At 39.4% G+C, this 20540-nt stretch overlaps 1 protein-coding gene across 1 annotated transcript in view; it reads left to right on the top strand.

Moving 5' to 3' along the window:
* The window catches only part of LOC133425424 (bone morphogenetic protein receptor type-2-like), a 63548-nt gene that overhangs the window by 26130 nt on the left and 16878 nt on the right, over window positions 1-20540 (top strand). Inside the window, exons 5-8 of the mRNA XM_061716276.1 lie at window positions 551-730; window positions 8258-8365; window positions 8547-8638; window positions 18066-18296. Coding sequence (XP_061572260.1) covers window positions 551-730; window positions 8258-8365; window positions 8547-8638; window positions 18066-18296 — 611 coding nt within the window. The remainder of the gene's footprint in view (window positions 1-550; window positions 731-8257; window positions 8366-8546; window positions 8639-18065; window positions 18297-20540) is intronic.

Genomic DNA, 20540 nt, shown 5'->3' on the forward strand with positions numbered 1-20540 from the left:
CAAATAAAATGTGACAGTTTTATGCTATCAAAGGTTTTGACTTTTTGAGGTCTTTGGGCTGGTAGTTTGACAACAGCCTTCATGATTGAGGCGTTATCAGAGTTCAGATGGTCAGACTTTAATCTCCCAGGTCAGTATTAACGGTGTTAACCGAAGTCAAATTCCCTGTTTGATGTGTTCAAACGTCATTAAAGCTGATTCTGATTAAACATGTGCTGTTAAATACTGCATTTGACTGTAACAGCTAATATAAACTGTTAAATCTACGTTACGTTTTTAATGGGGGTTGACTTCAACAGGGATAACAAAAGATATTGTGAAAAACTGCAAAACCGTGTATTAGATTAAAAAAACATTGCTTTATTAGACAGGAAGGACAGATAAAGTATTTTTGCAGTTATGTCATGGAAGATTTAATGCATTTAATGAACTCTGAACTTTAGTTTCTAACCTTCTGGGTGCTCTGATTTGATCCCTACCAGTTATGTCCTTAATTTCAGTGCAGTAATGAATATGTTCTTTCCATCTTTTCTGTTTTCCTCCCTGTTAGGTTGCTGGACTCACTTGGGTGACAATCACGCCTGCCATGACGACCACTGCGTGGTGACCAACCTGCCTCCGCAGATCCAGAACGGGACGTACCACTTCTGCTGCTGTGGCAGCGACATGTGCAACGTAAACTTCACCGAGGACTTCCCCACGCCGAGACCCACCACCGAGCAGTCCATCTGTAAGAACACACACCGGCTCTCGCACCACAGGCCCAGTCCTGTTGCACTGAAGCCACATCAAGAGAAAGAGAGAGAAAGAGAGAGTAGCCTCAGTTAGGGGTTGTAGATGTACGGAAGGAAATAAATAACCTGGAAAGAAAAGTAAGTTGGAAAGCGTATGGAGGCCTAATACACACAAGGCTGTCAACAGGAAATAACCTGCTTTATCCTTTACCACAATGGTTAAAAACAGCTTTCAACTAGGCCTGTGTTGAAAAAATCTATTTTCCGATTCTAAATCAATTCTCATATTCATTCCTAAAAATCGATTCGTATGTCTAAAGATCGATTTTTTTTTTTCATTATTACATTTTCGCCCGGTGAACTTTAATCCCAGTAGTCACGTCATTTAATTCACACATGCGCTGTTGAGCTGTTGCAATTTCTTTCTTTTTTGCACTTTAAATGGATATTGAAAGGCATATTTGAGTTATTTATGCCTTAGTTATTTATTTTATACAAATAACTTTTGGAATTTCATTGTTTATGCCCAAAACAATAATGTTTTTTTGGCCACGAGAATAACTACTGCCATGTTTTAGCCTTTAAATATGTTTAAAAGTATGAAAACATTAAAGTTTTCAGTTATCATTGGTTTATATACTTTCTTAGGGTTAAATTAGCATAAAATGCTAAAAACCAAATTATCAAAAATTAAAAACCGAAAAACACAGAAAATGGAAAAAATAAAAATGGAATGTGGGAAAAAATAAAAACGATTTCATACGGCCCTATCTCTGTTTGCTGCCCCACAATGTTTCTGCAAAGCATTCTGGGAGGTGATTGGTCCTTACAGCATCATTAGCTGCCAATACTTGCTGTTGAATCTCAATATAATACTAGTATTAATATGTTGCACAACTACAGTCATATAATTCAAGCTCAAAAAATAGTTTTAATAACACTAACCCAAAACAAAATCGAATCAAATCCTGATAATCAATTCTGAGTCTTAAGAATTGGAATCGAATCGATTCTTGACATTTGAATCGATCCCCAGCCCTACTTTCAACTGTCATGTGCATCTCATCAGCTTTGTATTCAAGAGATGAATTATTTGTTTGCATCCAATCAATGTAGCACTTATTAAAGGTTACTGAGTGCTAGTATAGATTGCAACCCAGTAACATGAAGTGAGAGGGGTTCTGGTAGCTTCCTAATGTTTTTGTGACATGAATGAGTTCTGACTGAGGAGTAAGTGTAAACAGGTATTGTTGTTTGATCGTTCCTCACGTTTACGTCACTCCTGCCTACACAGAAACACACACACATCAATGTCGTCTCTCTGCATTCCAGGGATTGCACAGCGTCTGCTCTCTGTCCGCAAACACGCTGCATGGAGACATATTACATGTCAAAGAAGAAGAGTTGGGTGTGATTGTCTTGTTGGTTAAATCCAAGTTTGAATTGTGCTAAAAATGTTTGAGTAGATGTAAAACGGTGTACGTCATTGCGGGGGCTGGGCGATAGTAACGCACTGGTGGCCAGACCAGAGCTGGGTAAATGGTCAGAGCATTTTTATTTCATTTATCTTGTTAAGTGTAAGCAGCAATATCTAACGTTGCAAATAAAGAAGCTGTGCATTCACTAGGGATGGGTGATATTTTACCGTTCACGATATACCGTCAAAAAATTCCTCACGATAAGAATTTGTATCTCACGGTAAAAACGATAAATTCCCGTTGATGACGTTTTTGTGTAAAGCTGATTTATGGTTCTGCGTTAAATCCACGTACGTGAAGGAAGGAAGGAAGGAAGGAAGGAAGGAAGGAAGGAAGGAGGGAAGGAAGGAAGGAAGGAAGGAGAGAGCAGGAGGAAGGAAGGAAGGAAGGAAGGGAAGGGGAGAAGGGGAGAAGGAAGGAAGGGAAGAAGGAAGGAAGGAAGGAAGGAAGGAAGGAAGGAAGGAAGGAAGGAAGGAAGGAAGGAAGGAAGGAGAGAGCAGGAAGGAAGGAGAGAGCAGGAGGAAGGAAGGAAGGAAGGAAGGGAAGGGGAGAAGGAAGGAAGGAAGGAAGGGAAGAAGGAAGGAGAGAGCAGGAGGAAGGAAGGAAGGGAAGAAGGAAGGAGAGAGCAGGAGGAAGGAAGGAAGGAAGGAAGGAAGGAAGGAAGGAAGGAAGGAAGGAAGGAAGGAAGGAAGGAAGGAAGGAAGGAAGGAAGGAAGGAAGGAAGGAAGGAGAGAGCAGGAGGAAGGAAGGAAGGAAGGAAGGGAAGGGGAGAAGGAAGGAAGGAAGGAAGGGAAGAAGGAAGGAGAGAGCAGGAGGAAGGAAGGAAGGGAAGAAGGAAGGAGAGAGCAGGAGGAAGGAAGGAAGGAAGGAAGGAAGGAAGGGGAGAAGGAATGAAGGAAAGAAGGAAGGAGAGAGCAGGAGGAAGGAAGGAAGGAAGGAAGGAAGGAAGGAAGGAAGGAAGGAAGGAAGAAAACAAGGAAGGAAGGAAGGGAGAAAACAAGGAAGGAAGGAAGGGAGAAAACAAGGAAAGGAGGAAGGGAGAAAAGAGGATGGGAAGAAGGAAGGAGAGAGCAGGAGAAAGGAAGGAAGGAAGGAAGGAAGGAAGGAAGGAAGGAAGGAAGGAAGGAAGGAAGGAAGGAAGGAAGGAAGGAAGGAAGGAAGGAAGGAAGGAAGGAAGGAAGGAAGGAAGGAAGGAAGGAAGGAAGGAAGGAAGGAAGGGAAAAAAGAAGGAAAGAAGGGAAAAAAGAAGGAAGGAAGGGAGAAAACAAGGAAAGAAGGAAGGAAGGGAGAAAAGAGGAAGGGAAGAAGGAAGGAGAGAGCAGGAGGAAGGAAGGAAGGAAATGAGCCAGAAAGAAAGAAAGAAAGAAAGAAAAAAACGATGACGTTTTTGTGTAACAAACATGGCAGATCTGAGAGCGAGATAGATTTATAGTTGAAAAGGTGGAGTTGAATTGGTATTTTTTTAATCATCATTTTTATCGTAAATGCCAGAAATTATCGTGATACATTTTTTAGTCCATACCGCCCATCCCTAGCATTCACACACTTTGACTGCCTGCCAGGGCTGATCATATCTGATCCCTGGGTTGCATGGATCAGTCCCCATTCACGTTTTTCTGACTAGAAACAATGAAAAGTGAACGTTTGGTTCAGCTGTGTGGGTTGTGAGGCTTCAGACGGCAAGTAGCTGTGGCAAACATGCGGAGCAGGAGGAACCTGATAAACCTCTTCTACCTTTTGAGTCACCGTTATGGGAGTACTTCGGCTCCCCTGTTGACTGGAGTCTGCAGGAATCAATGCACGTCTACGTTTGAAGGGGGTGTTGGAGGAGAAGGTCTCCACCTGCAGCGGGTGAATGACCTCATATGTGATTCATGATTTATTTAAGTGTAGCAGACTAAACAGTTGCGGTATGTCAGCATTGCCACAGTACATGGCGACACTTAAAGATGGTTATCCCACTGATGGGAGAAAAGCTGAAGAAACGTACTTACATTTATTGAAGATAAGATAAAAAAAAAAAAAAGATGAGGTAATTTAAGAAAGCTTTCTCTTACAAAGTAGGGCTAATTTGCAAAACAGGTGTCTCCTATTTGAGTGTAATAGTGAATAAACACAGTGATAAAATTGCTCTTTTTACTTTGTTTTATTGCACTTTTTGAGTCGCCGGTTGCTGTTTTTTTTCTTAATGTTTTAATTTCAACTAAATCAAATTCTTGTTATGAAAATGAAGCAGGTTTGACCTTTGCCCTTTTAAAATGCTGCTTTCTTTAAAGATTATTCAAACATTTAAACATGGTTCCTTTAGGTGTTTCTACTTTTCAATGGGAAGCAAAATAAGCTTCCCCTATTCTGTTTGAAACTTTACTGGTCTGTAACGTCAGTGAGAGTTTATCCCTGAACCTGGTGGGATGTAGGCCTGTGTTGAAAAAATCGATTTTCCGATTCTAAATCGATTCTCATATTAATTCCTAAAAGTCGATTCTTATGTCTAAAGATCGATTTTTTTAATTTATTTTTTCCCCCCCATCATTACAACTTTTGGTATTTTTTGTTGGATACGAGCATAACTAGTGCCATGTTTTTGAGAATAAATTAGATAAGCTAAAATGATTTGTTTACTGCATGAACTGTTGCAATTTCTTTCTTTTTTGCACTTTAAATGGATATTGAAAGGCCTGTTTGAGTTATTTATTTCTTAGTTATTTCACAATAATTATTGTGAAATTATTATTTCACTAGTTATTTTACAGTCATATAATTCAGGGAACAGCTCAAAAACATTTTAAATAACACTAAGCCAAATCAATATTGAATCAGATCGAATCGAATCATGATAATCGATTTTGAATATTAAGAATCGGAATCGAATCGATTCTTGACATTTGAATCGATACCCAGCCCTAGTGGGATGTGATCCGTTACAGGCTCGTTACAGCACCGTTACAGGCCCGTTACCTGCTCAGCCTAGCCACAGGTAAAATAAAACATCTGGTGTGTACGTTTATGTTCCTGCTATTTTCTCTAAGTGAGCAATCATTGCTTTACCAGCACTCTACTTGAAAAGGGATGTGAATGAATGAATACCAAATAACAATATTCCCATCCAGAAATGAGTGATGCACCGATTGTTCGGTAGCCGAAATTGTTCGGCCGAAAATAGCAAAAAAAAAACACTTTCGGTGTTCGGTGGAATAAGTGGGGAAAAAAATGAACAACTGATAACGGTTGCACACCACAAACATAAGTCGTTGGCCAACCAAAAAGTAACCACATAAGAATTTTACCTAACATTCACCAGGAGGTGGAACCAAAACAACATAATGCTGGGAAATTAAAAAAAAATTCAGTTTTTTAAGTTCAATAAATATTTTCTACCTTGTAATTTTGTAAAATATTTTTTTCTTTGAAAAGCATGCCTAAATCAAATTTATTTGATTTATGCAATGGTGAAAAAATTTGCAAAATAAATGAAAAACTGCGAAGAACCATGTTCGGTATTGTTCGGTATTCGGCCAAGTGTTTATTATTATTTTCGGTTTCGGTTTCGGCCACAAATTTTCATTTCGGTGCATCACTACCAGAAATGTTACAAGTGGAACTGGTGGTTTAAGTTTACTTTATTAGTCTCGTGTCTGTTAAAGATGGAGTTTAGTTTGTGACGTGAAGGTGATCCCACCAGCTGAGGAGTCCATTACCTTTGAGTGGATCTGGACTGTGCATCAGTGTGTGCATGTGTGTGTTGTCAGATAGTCTCCATGTGCTGGTTATGATTGAAGTGACCTTGGCATTTCGAGGGAGCATTGGCCACTCTGGTGTTTCTGTGCGTGTGCCAGAGCACGCATGCATGCCTGCTCGTGCTAGTATGTCAGTCAAAGCTGCCCCGGGGCTCTGTAAGCCATCTATTATTGATAAAAACGATGTGCCCCGGCAACAGCAGTGTGTTGTCTGTTAGTACTCATCGTTAGTATTTCTGGGCTGTACTAGCATGTGAGAGTACCGGTACTGTTAATATTTGTATATGTTGGATGTATCCTGGTATCTATATGAATTGTTACTCTTGGGAATTACAGGTATTCAAGACATTTTCTCTTATAATATCCTAGATATCAACAATTGATCAAATTTTATTGCTCCAGGGAAGCTTGCTCCAGGGAAGTTAAAACATTTAAGTGCATAAATGTGCTTGAAATTCCCACAAAAAAGTGTTTTTTATTGGTATTTTTCAGGGTTTTGTACGGAAGAGTATTAGGGCCATGCAGGAGAAAAATAAAAATAATATTTTAAAGGAGGAAGATTTTTTTTCATTATGCACTTCGAGGAAAAAAGTCGGAATATCGAGAATAAAGTCGAAATGTCGAGAAAAAAGTTGAAATTTCGTGAATAAAGTTGAAATGTTGAAGAAAAAAGGCAAAATTTCGACTTTATTCTTGAAATTGTATTTCAACATTAATCTCAACATTTCGACTTTTTTCTCGACATTTCGACTTTTTTCTCGAAGTGCACAATAAAAAAAAATCTTCCCCTCTCAAATATCTTTTCTCCTGCATGGCCCTAATACTCTTCCATAGTTTTGTTACTTTAGAACACCATGGAATTTAAGGAATTTGTACGACATTGTCCACAAACATGTAAAAATAAAGCCAAGTCTTAACTTTGCGTTCTATGAACTGAAAAATGAAGGCTTGTTATAAACACATGTTTAGTTTTTTTCCTTGAAATTTTGCACTATTGAAATAATTGCAATGTGCTGAAGAAGCAGCCTGTGCTTCCAACGGAGGAGCTGTCACTTGTTCCTCTTCAGGGAGGAGGACGTTTCCTCTCTGCATTGTTGTCACTGGGCAGAGCAGTTTCCAGCTCTCCCTTGAAGGGCAGAGGCTCTGACAGCATCCAGTCTATTGTGTAACGTTTTCATGGGGGGGGCAGGGGGACCGGGACAAGATGACGGGAGGAGAACTGTTCTCACGATATATAGAGGGTTGCATTATCGTCACTTCCCCACTGGACCAGCCCCCTTACTCACACTGAGTGGCAAAAATGGCTGCAACTAGTGGAGAAGACGGGATAACAGCCGATTATGGGCTTAAATTAAAGGCAGTTGGACTTGACAGTGACCCGTACAGTTACCCCAAGAACCAGTGTTCCATGGACATTAATATTTGGCCACGAATCCAGTTTCCTGATATTTCTATGTACTTAATTTCTACGCCGGGGAAATACACGAAGCAAAGCTTGAAGGCATACAAAAGTCTTGATGCTTGTTCCGACTTCAATGCAGGATTTGTTGTAGAAATTAAAGTGATGAAGACACCGAACTTTATGATTTGACCGTTTAACGTTAGCTACCCAAAAATCCAACATTACCTGATACAAAATGGGAACCGCAAATCTTCGTTTGGTGCCTGGAATCCAGTTGTTTCTGTGAATTGCAGCGATCCATTTGTCTCTCTTAAGCTTATTTTTCGGCAGTCTGTAAAACGATAACCCCGATTTCTTGCTAAATCTATGAGTACAATTGATCGCACAACAGCTCTTTCCCATTTTAGATGTTTTCCAGTTGCTCAAACTGAAAGTTTACGCTGTACTCAGTCTTTCTGTGGCATCTGTGACATCATGCGCATTCCCTCTCATTTCTTCATACTGAATGCATGTCTTATATATATTAAACATCCAAATACTCTAGTTTCCCTGCCGATGTGCAACGTGTAAGACAAGGAGTAAAGGAAGGATCAATAATGTACTGTAAAGAAATTGCAGGGATTAGTTTTTGATTTCATTTAAAATATCTTATTGCTGTTTTAGACCAAATAATCTTAAAGTACATCTGAACATTTACACCTAAGACCCATTTTTATCGACTTGTTTCCTATATTGTGTATATGTGCTATATTTGTACCTAGTCGACTGGTATTTTTATGTATTTGAGAGTCCTCAGCTTTGACAACAAACTAAAGGCCAGTACATTGTCTCAGAATGTTTACTGTACCTAACAAAGGTTAAAATTTGAATTCTATTTGTTTTGGTTTGTCTCCATTCTGGTTGTAGACTCTGGAACGCTGCGTCGTGAGGAGACCATAATCATCGTCCTGACAACAGCCTCTGTGCTGGCTGTGGTCGCTCTAGCAGCCTTCTTCGGTTACCGCATGATGCACGGTGAGTTACCATGGCGCCAGGCTGCGAGGAAGAGCAGGGAACATTCATTATTCAAGGCCATCAAAAAATGTTTTTTGGTGAAATTTCATTCACTTAGTCTCCCTCAAAGAATTGAATGTGGTGTTTAATTGAAGCGCAGGTACATGTTGTGTAATGTTTCCGTGTTTGCCTACATTAACAGGGGACGGTAAACAAGGTTTGCACAATCTGAATATGATGGAGGCGGCTGGCTCCGAGAGCTCCCTGGACCTGGACAGCCTCAAACTGCTGGAGGTCAGTGCAAACATCCGCCTCGTCATCCCTCTATATCTGTCTGTCTGGGCTGCAGCTTGTAAAGCTGCTATTTTTGTGCTTCAACAGTCATGTTGATCAATTGAGTTTTGTTCTCTGGCTCAAGTATTTAGCGCAGCACTGAACATTCACAGTACCTTTGGTAGCAGTATTTAACCTCTTAATGGTAAGGGTGTTTTTTTATTTTGAGCGGTATAACATTTTTACAACATAAATGACCTGCGTGCAGCAGAAAATTAAGCAAATACCTTTTACAGTAGACGTGCAGGTTCAATATTCATTTGAATTCATTAACACTGGAAAGGGAGTGGAAGTGGAAGAATAAAACTTATTTAATCCCACCCCTGTTTCTTATCAATAACTTGACAGATTTAAACCAGAACAATGAACAAAAGACCTTGATCACATCATCATAAAATTATTCTACTTACATTTAAGCGTCTTTGAGATCTTTTAAAAGTGCTATATAAATAAAATTGATGATTAGGGCCCGAGCACTTACAGTGCGAAGGCCCTATTGTATCTGTAGGAGTTCTCGTTTTTATTTTTCCGACGAAAGGAGGGCCTTTTTTTCCCCCTAAACGTGCCCCAAAAGTCACCAAATTTTGCATGCAAGCCAGGCCTGGCGAAAAATGTGATATTCAATGGTTTGCATTAATGGGAGTGGCCTAATGGCTCAACAGCGCCCCCTAGAAAACTTTGTGCCTCAAGCCCCACAATACGGTTTGACGTACATGCATGAAAATCGGTACACACCTGTATCATGTCTTTACTTAAAGAAAAGTCTCTTGGCGCCATGGCCGAAACCAAACAGGAAGTCGTCCATTTTGAATTAATCGTGTCATTTTGGTGGTAATTTATGCTATTTCTTTGGCCTCTAATGCGTCCCGAACCGTAACGTGCACCCAGGTGTGTTATACATCAAAATGTGCGTCTCCATCCTGCGACGATGCGCATTACTTTTCTCAGTCAAAAGCGTTACCGTGGCGACGCTAGACGCCAAAAAGCGCGCCCCCCCTTCATCTGATTGGTCCATATTTGATAGTTCCTACTTTCTGCCAGAACCTTTGAATGGTTTGACATAAAGACTCGTGGGTGGTGTCATCGGACTCGGTATTGAGTACTTGACCTTCATTGGCATGAATTAGCCCCGCCCCTTCTTCTGATTGGTCGATATTTGATAGTTCCTATTTTCTGCCATAACTTTTGAATGGTTTGACATTGAGAGTCGTGGGTGGTGTAATTTCTGATATGCTTATGATGATAAGTTGAGTTTTATGTGAACAGCAAAGGCACTTTTTATAGTATTATTGACCTAGGAATGTGGGGGGAACCCGGGGGTGGTGGCCATGAGTGCAAGTTCATCGCTGCTTGCAGCTTTAATTATTATTATTGTTTATAATACATACGTATTCATGGATGTCAAAGCTGTTCTCAGCAGCACGGCTCAATAAATCTTCTATTTCACACATGCAAGCATAAAACGTGGTACCAGTGTATGTACGTGTAGTACTCGGAGCAGCTCCAGCATCTATAAACACACAAACGTTCCTCCAGAGACGGAAAGGGAGGGATGAGAGCTTGCCAGAGAGAGGGGGGAAAACAAAGTCACCCAATACATCAAGGTTTATGATTACATTTCTCTTTTCAATGTGACTTTTATCCTCTAATCACGGCAGGATACATTAAGTGACAGGTCAGGCATATAAAAATAGAAATTGGCTTCCACTGTCACAGGATCCTGAAAACCCGATATGGCAGTGGCAGAGCTCGTACTGCGATAGGAAGTCAATAGAGTTGGTGGAAGCACACGAGAGGAAAGCAAACAAGCGCAGGAACTGATTTAGGTCTGTTTGTCTCATGGAAGCTTTTTTTATTTTATCTTTGGGGGGGGTTAGGACGAGAGGACAGCACTCTCCAATTACCAAAGCAGTGCAGTGTTAATATCGCACTGATATGAAAGATAAACCGTATTAGGGCTGGGTGATATGGACCAAAAGTCATATCTCGATATTTTCTAGCTGAATGACGATACTCGATATATATCGATATTTTTTCTGTGCCATAATTGGGGTTTCCCCCAAAGCATTATAGCATAGCATCTCTGTTAGCTTCATTTTTTTCTGAGGCAAACCCTTAAAAAAACAGTCAGTTTTAATACAAAGCCTCGTGCCAAATGTCACACAGTTACATTTATTAACAGAGGTCTGCACAATATCAACATGTATAAAACAAATGAAATAAAAATAAACTGCCTGCATATATAGAATAAAAATGCTTCTTGAATAAAATAAAACAAATATCCCTTTCCTGCATAACAATTAAATTAAAATACACTGTGCAATTAATACAATGTAGACAGTAACAGGCAGACTTTTCCACTGAGGTTAACAGTTGTGCAAATAACAAAACATTTGTGCAAATCTCAAATAAAACATTCAAGTCAATTTGTCACAAAATAAGCTACCGGTATATCAAAATCATAAAAGAATTTAAATAAAAAAAATAATCGATATAAACGATATTGTCTCGTACCATATCGTGTTTGAAAATATATCGATATATATTAAAATCTCGATATATCGCCCAGCCCTAAACCGTATTAAAAAGAATGAATTTAGATTTTTATTTAGCCTTGGTCTTATTCTTAAAATTGTCTCTTCAGACTGATAGCTAGGCTAGGCTAGGCAAGTTTATTTCTATTGCACAATTCAACAACAAGGAGATTCAAAATGATTTACAGAGATATTAAAACATAAATAAAAAGCGTGATATTTAAACTTTAAACAAAAAAGAAAGACATGAGAACAACAGATAAAATCAGTTGTTGAAATATGATCAAGTTTCTAAACTCAAGTTTAAAAGTAAAACTGCAGATCTGGATCTTTACTCAGATGCAGCGGAGAACAGGTGAGTTTTGGACTTAAATAACCGAGTGTTTCAGCTGATGTGAGGCTTTCTGGGAGTTATTTCCACACATGTGGAGCTGAGAAGCTGAATGCAGCTTCTTCATGTCTGGTTCTGACTCTGGGAACTGATGAAAAACCAGATCCAGATGATCTGAGGGGTCTGGAAGGTTCATGGGTCAATGACGTGACGCCTATATTTTCTGAAAAACAGATTTTTTTTCAATTCAAAAAAGGTTTAAATGGATAAGAAAATACCATATATATGACCTACCTGTCCCACATATGGACTCACTTGAATTTTACAAAAAATACTAGTTATTTGGGATTTTCTTGTTGTTTTAAGCGTCAAAATGTCATGTGGTGCGACCGTCCGACCATGACTCTTGTTTTGAAAACTTGTTTTGAAATCACTCTAAATGTATTTAAATCAATCTTCTGCCCTATCTGGCATGATTTCAGAAGTGTCTTGTAGTGTGTAAGATTGCAACACATTTGTATTTATATTTCCATCATAATATACAAACAAAGTTTGACTGATGTCCATTTTATGAAATATCATGTGGCGCGACCATTAAAAAAACAACCATTTTTGTATAATACGGAAAATTTGTAGGAAAAAAAAGATGTTAAGGAAATTAATTTATTTTAATATGAATCATGGTTGCACCACATGACCTTTTTTAAGGCTAGTGCCAATTCATCTTGACAAAAAACTCAAAAAATTGACCTGTTGAAAATCCTTATTCCTCATTGACCCTCATACTGGGTCAGGAGGTCACTGTTCTGGTCCTGCACCATTCTGAGCTTTATAGACCAGCACCAGAACTTTAAAGTCATTCCTCTGACGGACAGACAGCCGGTGTAAAGACCTCAGAGCAGGACTGATGTGGTCCACTTTGTTGGTCTCAGTGGCCACGGTTACATGATGTTTTTTAATTCGGAATTAATTATTCTGAATTAAATAATTCCGAATTAAACTATTTTCCTTCGAGTTTACATGGAAATAGTAATTCTGAATTGAGGTTTACGTGGAAAACACGTTTGATCGGCTTTATCCAATTCCTCTACAGGTCTGGGGGTTGGGAAGGTTCTGATTGGATAAGGGGGTGGACCGGAAGTTACGTCTACCGGAAGAAAAACAAACTTAGCCGCTACAACTTTGAAAAGCTCACAATTTTTATGTTTCCTGCCATCTGTTCTTTTATTTATTTTCAGGTCCTCCAAGCTATTTATAAAATAAATTATCTCTGCTCTTGACCAGCGTTTACTGCGTGCTGCCATCCTGAAACTTTGTTCTTGAAAACAAGCCCAGCGCGGAATATAAGCGTCATGGAGACAGACGGGCGAGGGAACGAGCAGAAAGAAAGATCGGGATTAATTTAAAGCGGAATGAGTGTATACATGATCGTGGAATTATTCTATTCGGATTTAAAATCAGAATAAACCAGCCACTTCGGAATTAAGTTTAATTCGGAATGGCCATTTTCATTCGGCTCATTTTAAATCGGATTTAACTTTAATTCTGAATTAAAGAGGAATTAAACTTCCCATGTAAACACACTCAGTGAGGAGCAGCAGAGTTCTGGATGAGCTGCAGTTTTCTAACTGACTTTTAAGGTGGACCGTAAAGGAGCTGTTACAATAATAATTCCAGCATAGAGCTCGCCTCTTTGTGTAAAACAGTGAGCAGTCTGAGCCCCCTGAGGCCTCAGTTTGGTTAGTTTGGTTAGCCCGCCATCAGAAATCTGTTTAGAAATACTCATTCTTCCACATCTTTAACTGACCTTCATAGTTATCCTCCTTGCTGTGATGATGCACTTCTGATTAGCTTCTATCATCGTGTCGCGGTCACATTTGATCCAAATAAACAGCAGTTTAAACTCTTACGGTGTTGGAAGTCACGGGAAGTGCAAACAGCTGCTACCAGCCACATGTGCAAACCAAGCAAATACAACACACTGAAATAAGTTTAAATAGTCAGTGGGTGAATCAGGTTTCTCAGTCATTTTTTGTTGGAGCTGCTGTGTTTGGTCATGTTTGCCAAATGAACTTGTTCGTAATGACTAGGGGTGTGTTACAACCAAAAACGTAATAACGGCCAATAACGTAATAATTTTGGCCATTTCAAATGTAATAAAACCAATAGTGTAATAATGTGCCAATAATGTAATAAAACTTTTGAGCCAATAACGTAATAACTTTTTGCCGATAATGTAATAAGGCATTACATTATTGGCTGGTTATTACGTTTTTGGCCTGGTATTAAAAAAAACCTTTCAAAATGTAATAACTGGTGGTGATAATGTAATAACACATAAATATGACAGCAGCTCTTGGAAATAAAGGTTTTTTTTGCAGTTTTTGGGCAGTTAGTGGATGGACATATGGAGTGGATGGCAATTTTTCATGTGCACCATGCATATACCATAAAATCAGTGTCTCGTTGAGGGTGTTGAGGTGTCAAATGAATTCACCATATATTTTCCTGGACTTGCATTTTTATTTATTTCCAATCCCAAAATCTGAACTGCAGTGTACAATACACAGGATAGAACATGAACAATCAAAATTAAATTAAAACTGTTCCTTCTCAAATGAAAAGTAGCTTTCACTCATATTCACAAAATATGGAGCAATACAAAAATCTACACAGCTGCTTTATCATAGAGAGCTATGAAAAAAAAACTTAAAATAGTTGACAAAGGAGGAATCATAACAGACAACTGGCATTACTTCTTCCAGTATATGTCTTTGATTTTGTACTGCCCGAAAGTCAGATGAGTAAGGACTATCCAGGCTTTCATCCATCGGCTGTCCTTGCTAAACAACTCCTTTATTCTTGTGCTCAGACCACTGTTGCGTCCAGCAGCCTTGTACAGCTTCATAACACTAATAGAACAGTCATCTTCTTTCTCTAGTTCTAGGCTCTCCTCAAGTGTTTCTCTGATATAGAGGTTGGGATGAAATGGTGCCGATAGTGCCTGGAATAAGTGTGAGACCCGATTAAATGTCCCCAGCATGGACATATCTTCAATTAAAGCAAATTCAATCATTCTTGATAAAATCTCTGGAGGCAGGTATTGGCCTCCCAGCTCATTTCCAGCATCCTCGATGTCATTGTCAACCAAAGGGTTAGCCATAGACTGTTTATCAGAATTAGCTTCAGTTTGAAACAAAGAGCCAGGTTCATCCGATATAGAGGGGGGGTCGGGATTGTTACAACCAATAGTGTAATAATGTGCCAATAATGTAATAAAACTTTTTTTTTATTACATTATTGGCACATTATTACACTATTGGCTTTATTACATTTGAAATGGCCAAAATGATTACATTATTGGCAGTTATTACGTTATTGGCCGTTATTACGTTTTTGGTTGTAACAGGGTGTAACGATACACTAATCTCACGATACGATACACGATATTGAGGTCACGATAACGATACGATATTATAGCAGTATTTTTTTAACAACCTTGAATGAGGAACATATGACTGGAAAAACATGTATTTTATTTGAAAGACACAAAATACAAAACAATGCTGTACGTTTGTCCTATTGTTCCAGTTTGTAATGCTTTATAACTGTTTAAGTTTTAAAGAGAAAGCCAGGCCAACCATTTTCCACAAACTGAACTAAAAGTAAATGTCAGGTTTGCATTAAGCATCTTCAGTTTCATACAAGTACAAATATTTTGCCACAAACTCAATAGTTTCTCTCATGTATGATTTGACTTTTTTCTTTTCCAGAAATTTAACAACTAAAATTAAATAAATAAATAAAAGTAAATAAATACATAAAATTTTACATAATAAAAAAGATTGATTCATGCTCACCTTATAAGTGTAAGAGGAGATTTATTTTTGTTAAGAAGGTTATTTTGGTAATTCAGGGTTCATTATTTTATAAATATATTCTTTATATTCTGATGTAAATCAGGGACTATAATGACACTAGTCAGTTTATCTGTAGTGATTAGTCTGTTTTAGATTGGGCGGAGTAATACGGCACTAGGTGCTGTGTTGATGTTCTAAAATCCTACGCTGTTGAGCGGACATTGAAGTACACTGGAACTCAGCAGAAGTTGTCCCCGTGTTTATCCTACTCACGACCCCAAAAAGGTTTAAGGACGTTTTTGTATCGCGAAATTTCGTGGCACGATATATTGTTACACCCCTAGTAATTGTTTTAAACTTGTGTTTTTGCATTTTCACTGTGCTTAATTAGCAGTTTAATCAAATGCATCCTTGCTCTCAGTTGTCTACTACTACCGCTGCTGACAAATTGAGAACTTGAGTAAAAATTGAGCACTGAGTTTGTCATCTTGTATTACTTGAATGTTTTGAGCCTTTGCAAGTTCCACCGGCTCATGAAGAAGCCAGTTCCCAGGGCCAACGCTGAGGAAGAGCGTAGTACCGGTACTATGGTCAGCTCTTTTGCATAGATTCTGATGATTTCTGGGATATTAGCAGAAAGTTTCACTTCTCCCTTTGCATGCAGCTTGCTCTGATAAGACTGTCTGCTGGTGAGCAGTTGATAAACTAATCCAGCTGCACTGCTGCTATCAGATCCTCCTCCTCCAGTTAGTCCTTCTCAGCCTGGAAACAGGAGTATGTTTTTCTTGAGGGAGTTTAATTCACAACCCCGTCCTTGTACCTTTATCAAGTGCACATGATCTTTCACATTAAACTCATTGCCTCTGGGGGGGGGGGCAGGAGGGCGATAAGCCGGGAAGCCTCACTCACAGACAAAACAGCTTAGCTGTTTTCTGAGCAGAGATAAATGTTTGGAGGTAGAAACCTAAACACCAGCACTTCGGAGTTCTTCCCCACTGTGCCGATGACTTTTTCAGGCAGTATATCAGAGCCTCAGTAGCCTGCTGGGCTCTGCCTAATTCCTGACACTAATTGAATAATTTGGACCTGACTCAAGGCCATTTTAACTGTTTAATCCTGTTCTGAGCTGCAGTTGAGTTTACTCCTCTGACGGTCTGGACTTGTTGGTGGCCCCCTTCAAGTTTGTCAAGCACTGCCTGAACGTTTGCTGAGCAACATTTCAGCGATAAAGCTCCTCTCACATGATTAACATTTTCTTCAGACGTATGGCGCTTTTCCACTAGCACCAACTCTGCTCGACTCAACTCAGCTCGGCCTGGTTTCTTTTCCACTACAATTCAGCACCTGGAGCAGAAGTAGGAGGTTGGAGCGAAGCTGCTGTGACGTATTTGATTGTGTGATCTAAACGAAGAAGACAACAACACTAAAGATGTAGAACCTGGAGGAGATGATAAATGTGCTGCTGGGTCTGTGACTTGTGTTCGATATCAAGTTAAAAAATGAGAGTGAGAGAAGCTTCAAGCAGCGACGCTTTTTTTGTTTGTTTGTCTCGGCGCTGCTGCAAATCAGCTGGAGCCATTCAGGTATGAAGTGACAGAGCTCCTGGTAGATCTGGTAGTTCCTTATCGCCCGTCTAAATCCCTTTTTAATTCTCTCCTCAGCCACCAGGTTTATTAACATCTGCACCTCAGAGTTGGATCATGATGGATCCTTTTGCTGCCGTTGCTGGTCGAATTAAATGAACAAGAAGCCGTCAGAGTCGCTCTTTCACTGATTTCCACCTCCTGACTCAGACGTCTGACTCCAACCCCCCGACCAATCGGTGGCTTGTAGTGTGATGATGTCAGATACAGCCGACTGCAGAGTAGTTACAGAAAAAGTATCTACTCGGCACGTTAGACTAGGGATGGGCGGTATGGACCAAAAGTCATATCTCGATATTTTCTAGCTGAATGGCGATACTCGATATATATCGATATTTTTTCTGTGCCATAATTGGGGTTTCCCCCAAAGCATTATAGCATAGCATCTCTGTTAGCTTCATTTTTTTCTGAGGCAAATCCTTAAAAAGACAGTCAGTTTTAATACAAAGCCTCGTGCCAAATGTCACACAGTTATCTTTATTAACAGAGGTCTGCACAATATCAAAATGTATAAAACAAATGAAATAAAAATAAACTGCCTGCATATATAGAATAAAAATGCTTCTTGAATAAAATAAAACAAATATCCCTTTCCTGCATAACAATTAAATTAAAATACACTGTGCAATTAATACAGTGTAGACAGTAACAGGCAGACTTTTCCACTGAGGTTGACAGTTGTGCAAATAACAAAACATTTGTGCAAATCTCAAATAAAACATTCAAGTCAATTTGTCAAAAAATAAACTATATCAAAATCATTAAAAAAAAAAAAAAAGCTATATCGATATAAACGATATTGTCTCGTACCATATCGCGTTTGAAAATATATCGATATATATTAAAATCTCGATATATCGCCCAGCCCTACGTTAGACCCCTAGTGGGAAAGCGCAAAGGCGAGTCGAGTCGGGCTGTGTATGTTCTAGTGGAAAAGTGCCATTATACTTGCAGATTAGCGAGTGCTTAACGGTAGAATGTGTAGCTGGTAATTAACTTACTACCTTTCCCTCCATCCAGCTGATTGGACGCGGCAGATACGGCGCCGTGTACTGCGGCTCTCTGGACGAGCAGCCCGTCGCCGTGAAGGTGTTCAGCGCAGCCAACCGGCAGAACTTCCTCAACGAGTGCTCCATCTACCGCCTCCCGCTGCTGGAGCACGACAACATCGCTCGCTTTGTCGCCGCCGACGAGCGGACGGGCGCAGAAGGACGGACAGAATACCTGCTGGTCATGACCTACTACCCACATGTGAGTACTTAAATGACTAAGTAGTAATGGTGAAGGCACTTCAACTCTACCAGTATTTAGAAACATCTTGCAGTCGGAGTTGGGACCAAATCTCACATTTTCTGGGGGATTTGATGCTGCATTACTTCCTGTTAGTACCTTTTCTGTTCTTCTTTTAATGGTATCACTAGTAAACAAAGATGTTATTGAGGAGAAGGTTATAAATACACAGCTGGTATGTTTCAGATTCGGACTAAAAATTGTATCACGATAATTTCTGGCATTTATCCCGATAACTATAAAAATGACGATTAAAAAAAATACCAATTCAACTCCATCTTTTTAACTATAAATCTATCTCGCTCTCAGATCCGCCATGTTTGTTACACAAAAACGTCATCAACGGGAATTTATCCTTTTTTCTTTCTTTCTTTCTTTCTTTCTTTCTTTCTTTCTTTCTTTCTTTCTTTCTTTCTTTCTTTCTTTCTTTCTTTCTTTCTTTCTTTCTTTCTTTCTTTCTTTCTTTCTTTCTTTCTTTCTTTCTTTCTTTCTTTTTCTTTCCGGCTCATTTCCTTCCTTCCTTCCTTCCTTCCTTCCTTCCTTCCTTCCTTCCTTCCTTCCTTCCTTCCTTCCTTCCTTCCTTCCTTCCTTCCTTCCTTCCTTCTTTCCTTCCTTCCTTCTTTTTTCCCTTCCTTCCTTCTTTCCTCCTGCTCTCTCCTTCCTTCCTCCTTTCCTTGTTTTCTCCCTTCCTTCTCCCCTTTCCTTCCTTCCTTCCTTCCTTCCTTCCTTCCTTCCTTCCTTCCTTCCTTCCTTCCTTCCTTCCTTCCTTCCTTCCTTCCTTCCTTTTTCCCTTCCTTCCTTCTTTCCTTCCTTCCTTCCTTCCTTCCTTCCTTCCTTCCTTCCTTCCTTTTTCCCTTCCTTCCTTCTTTCCTTCCTTCCTTCCTTCTTTCCTTCCTTCCTTCCTTCCTTCCTTCCTTCCTTCCTTCCTTCCTTCCTTCCTTCCTTCCTTCCTTCCTTCCTTCCTTCCTTCCTTCCTTCCTTCTTTTCCCTTCCTTCTTTCCTTCCTTCCTTCCTTCCTTCCTTCCTTCCTTCCTTCCTTTTTCCCTTCCTTCCTTCCTTCCTTCCTTCCTTCCTTCCTTCCTTCCTTCCTTCACGTACGTTGTGCGTGGATTTAACGCAGAACTATAAATCTGACTTTACACAAAAACGTCATCAACGGGAATTTATCGTTTTTACCGCGAGATGACAAATTCTTATCGTGAGGAATTTTTTTGACGGTAAATCGTGAACCGTAAAATATCACCCATTCCTAACTCAAAGACATTCAAATCATTGCTAAGAATAACCCATATATACAGAAAGGGACTAAAAAAAAGATTTCTTTCCTCCATACAAATGAAGAGGCTGGTGTTTAGCTGAAGATTTTTTCTCCCCTGTGTAATAAAAACAGCAATAAAAATGCTTAAAAAATGCAATCCAATATTAATGTGGAGCTGAATACGAGCTGAATTTGCGTGCCGTCCAAACACTAAGCCAATTACAAGTCAGCCGACTTCATCCAGTGCGAGGAAGGAGTCCATTACGTTTCTTTAGCCATTAATCTGACAAAACGGTCATAGAAACTTCATTCCAGCCGGGGAGGAAGACATGGGCACGCTGTGCCTTCAAGGAAATGGGGATGTAATTTATATGAAGCAGATCTAATGTAATTTAATGGACATAGAAATTGCCTTGTGATTGATTTTTTTTTTTTTTCTTGTAAGAGAAGATCTTGTGCATGGGTTTGATTTTTTTATTTATTTTTTCTTGTACATTTGTTTGTGACCGAGCCAGTAATTAATTATTAAGGCTGATCAAGATAATTGAGGGGGGAAATGAATAATATCCAATGCAATTTCTGAGGCTGCAGCTGATTATGGTCATTAGACGACATTCTTACCCCCACATATCAAGTCTAGCATCAGGTCTGTTTCTGCCAAAGAAGCTGCTGCCTTTGCTGGTTAGTGCTCAAAATATTTGGTTCACTAAATTTCATCGTAAAACTGTCTCAGTCGAGGTAGAAGCACAAGTGAAGCTAATTCTTTGAGTTGGTTTGGTCTTCGGATTCACAATGTGGATACTAGGCCTGGGCGATATGGCCTTTTATAAATACCTCGATATTTTTAAGCCATTTCACGATACACAATATATGTCTCGATATTTTGCATTAGCCTTGAATTAACACTTTGATGCATACAATCACACCTGTATGATGATTCTACTGTT

The sequence above is a fragment of the Cololabis saira genome, chromosome 24 (assembly GCF_033807715.1).
Source record: "Cololabis saira isolate AMF1-May2022 chromosome 24, fColSai1.1, whole genome shotgun sequence".
NCBI classification, from domain to species: Eukaryota; Metazoa; Chordata; class Actinopteri; order Beloniformes; family Belonidae; genus Cololabis; species Cololabis saira.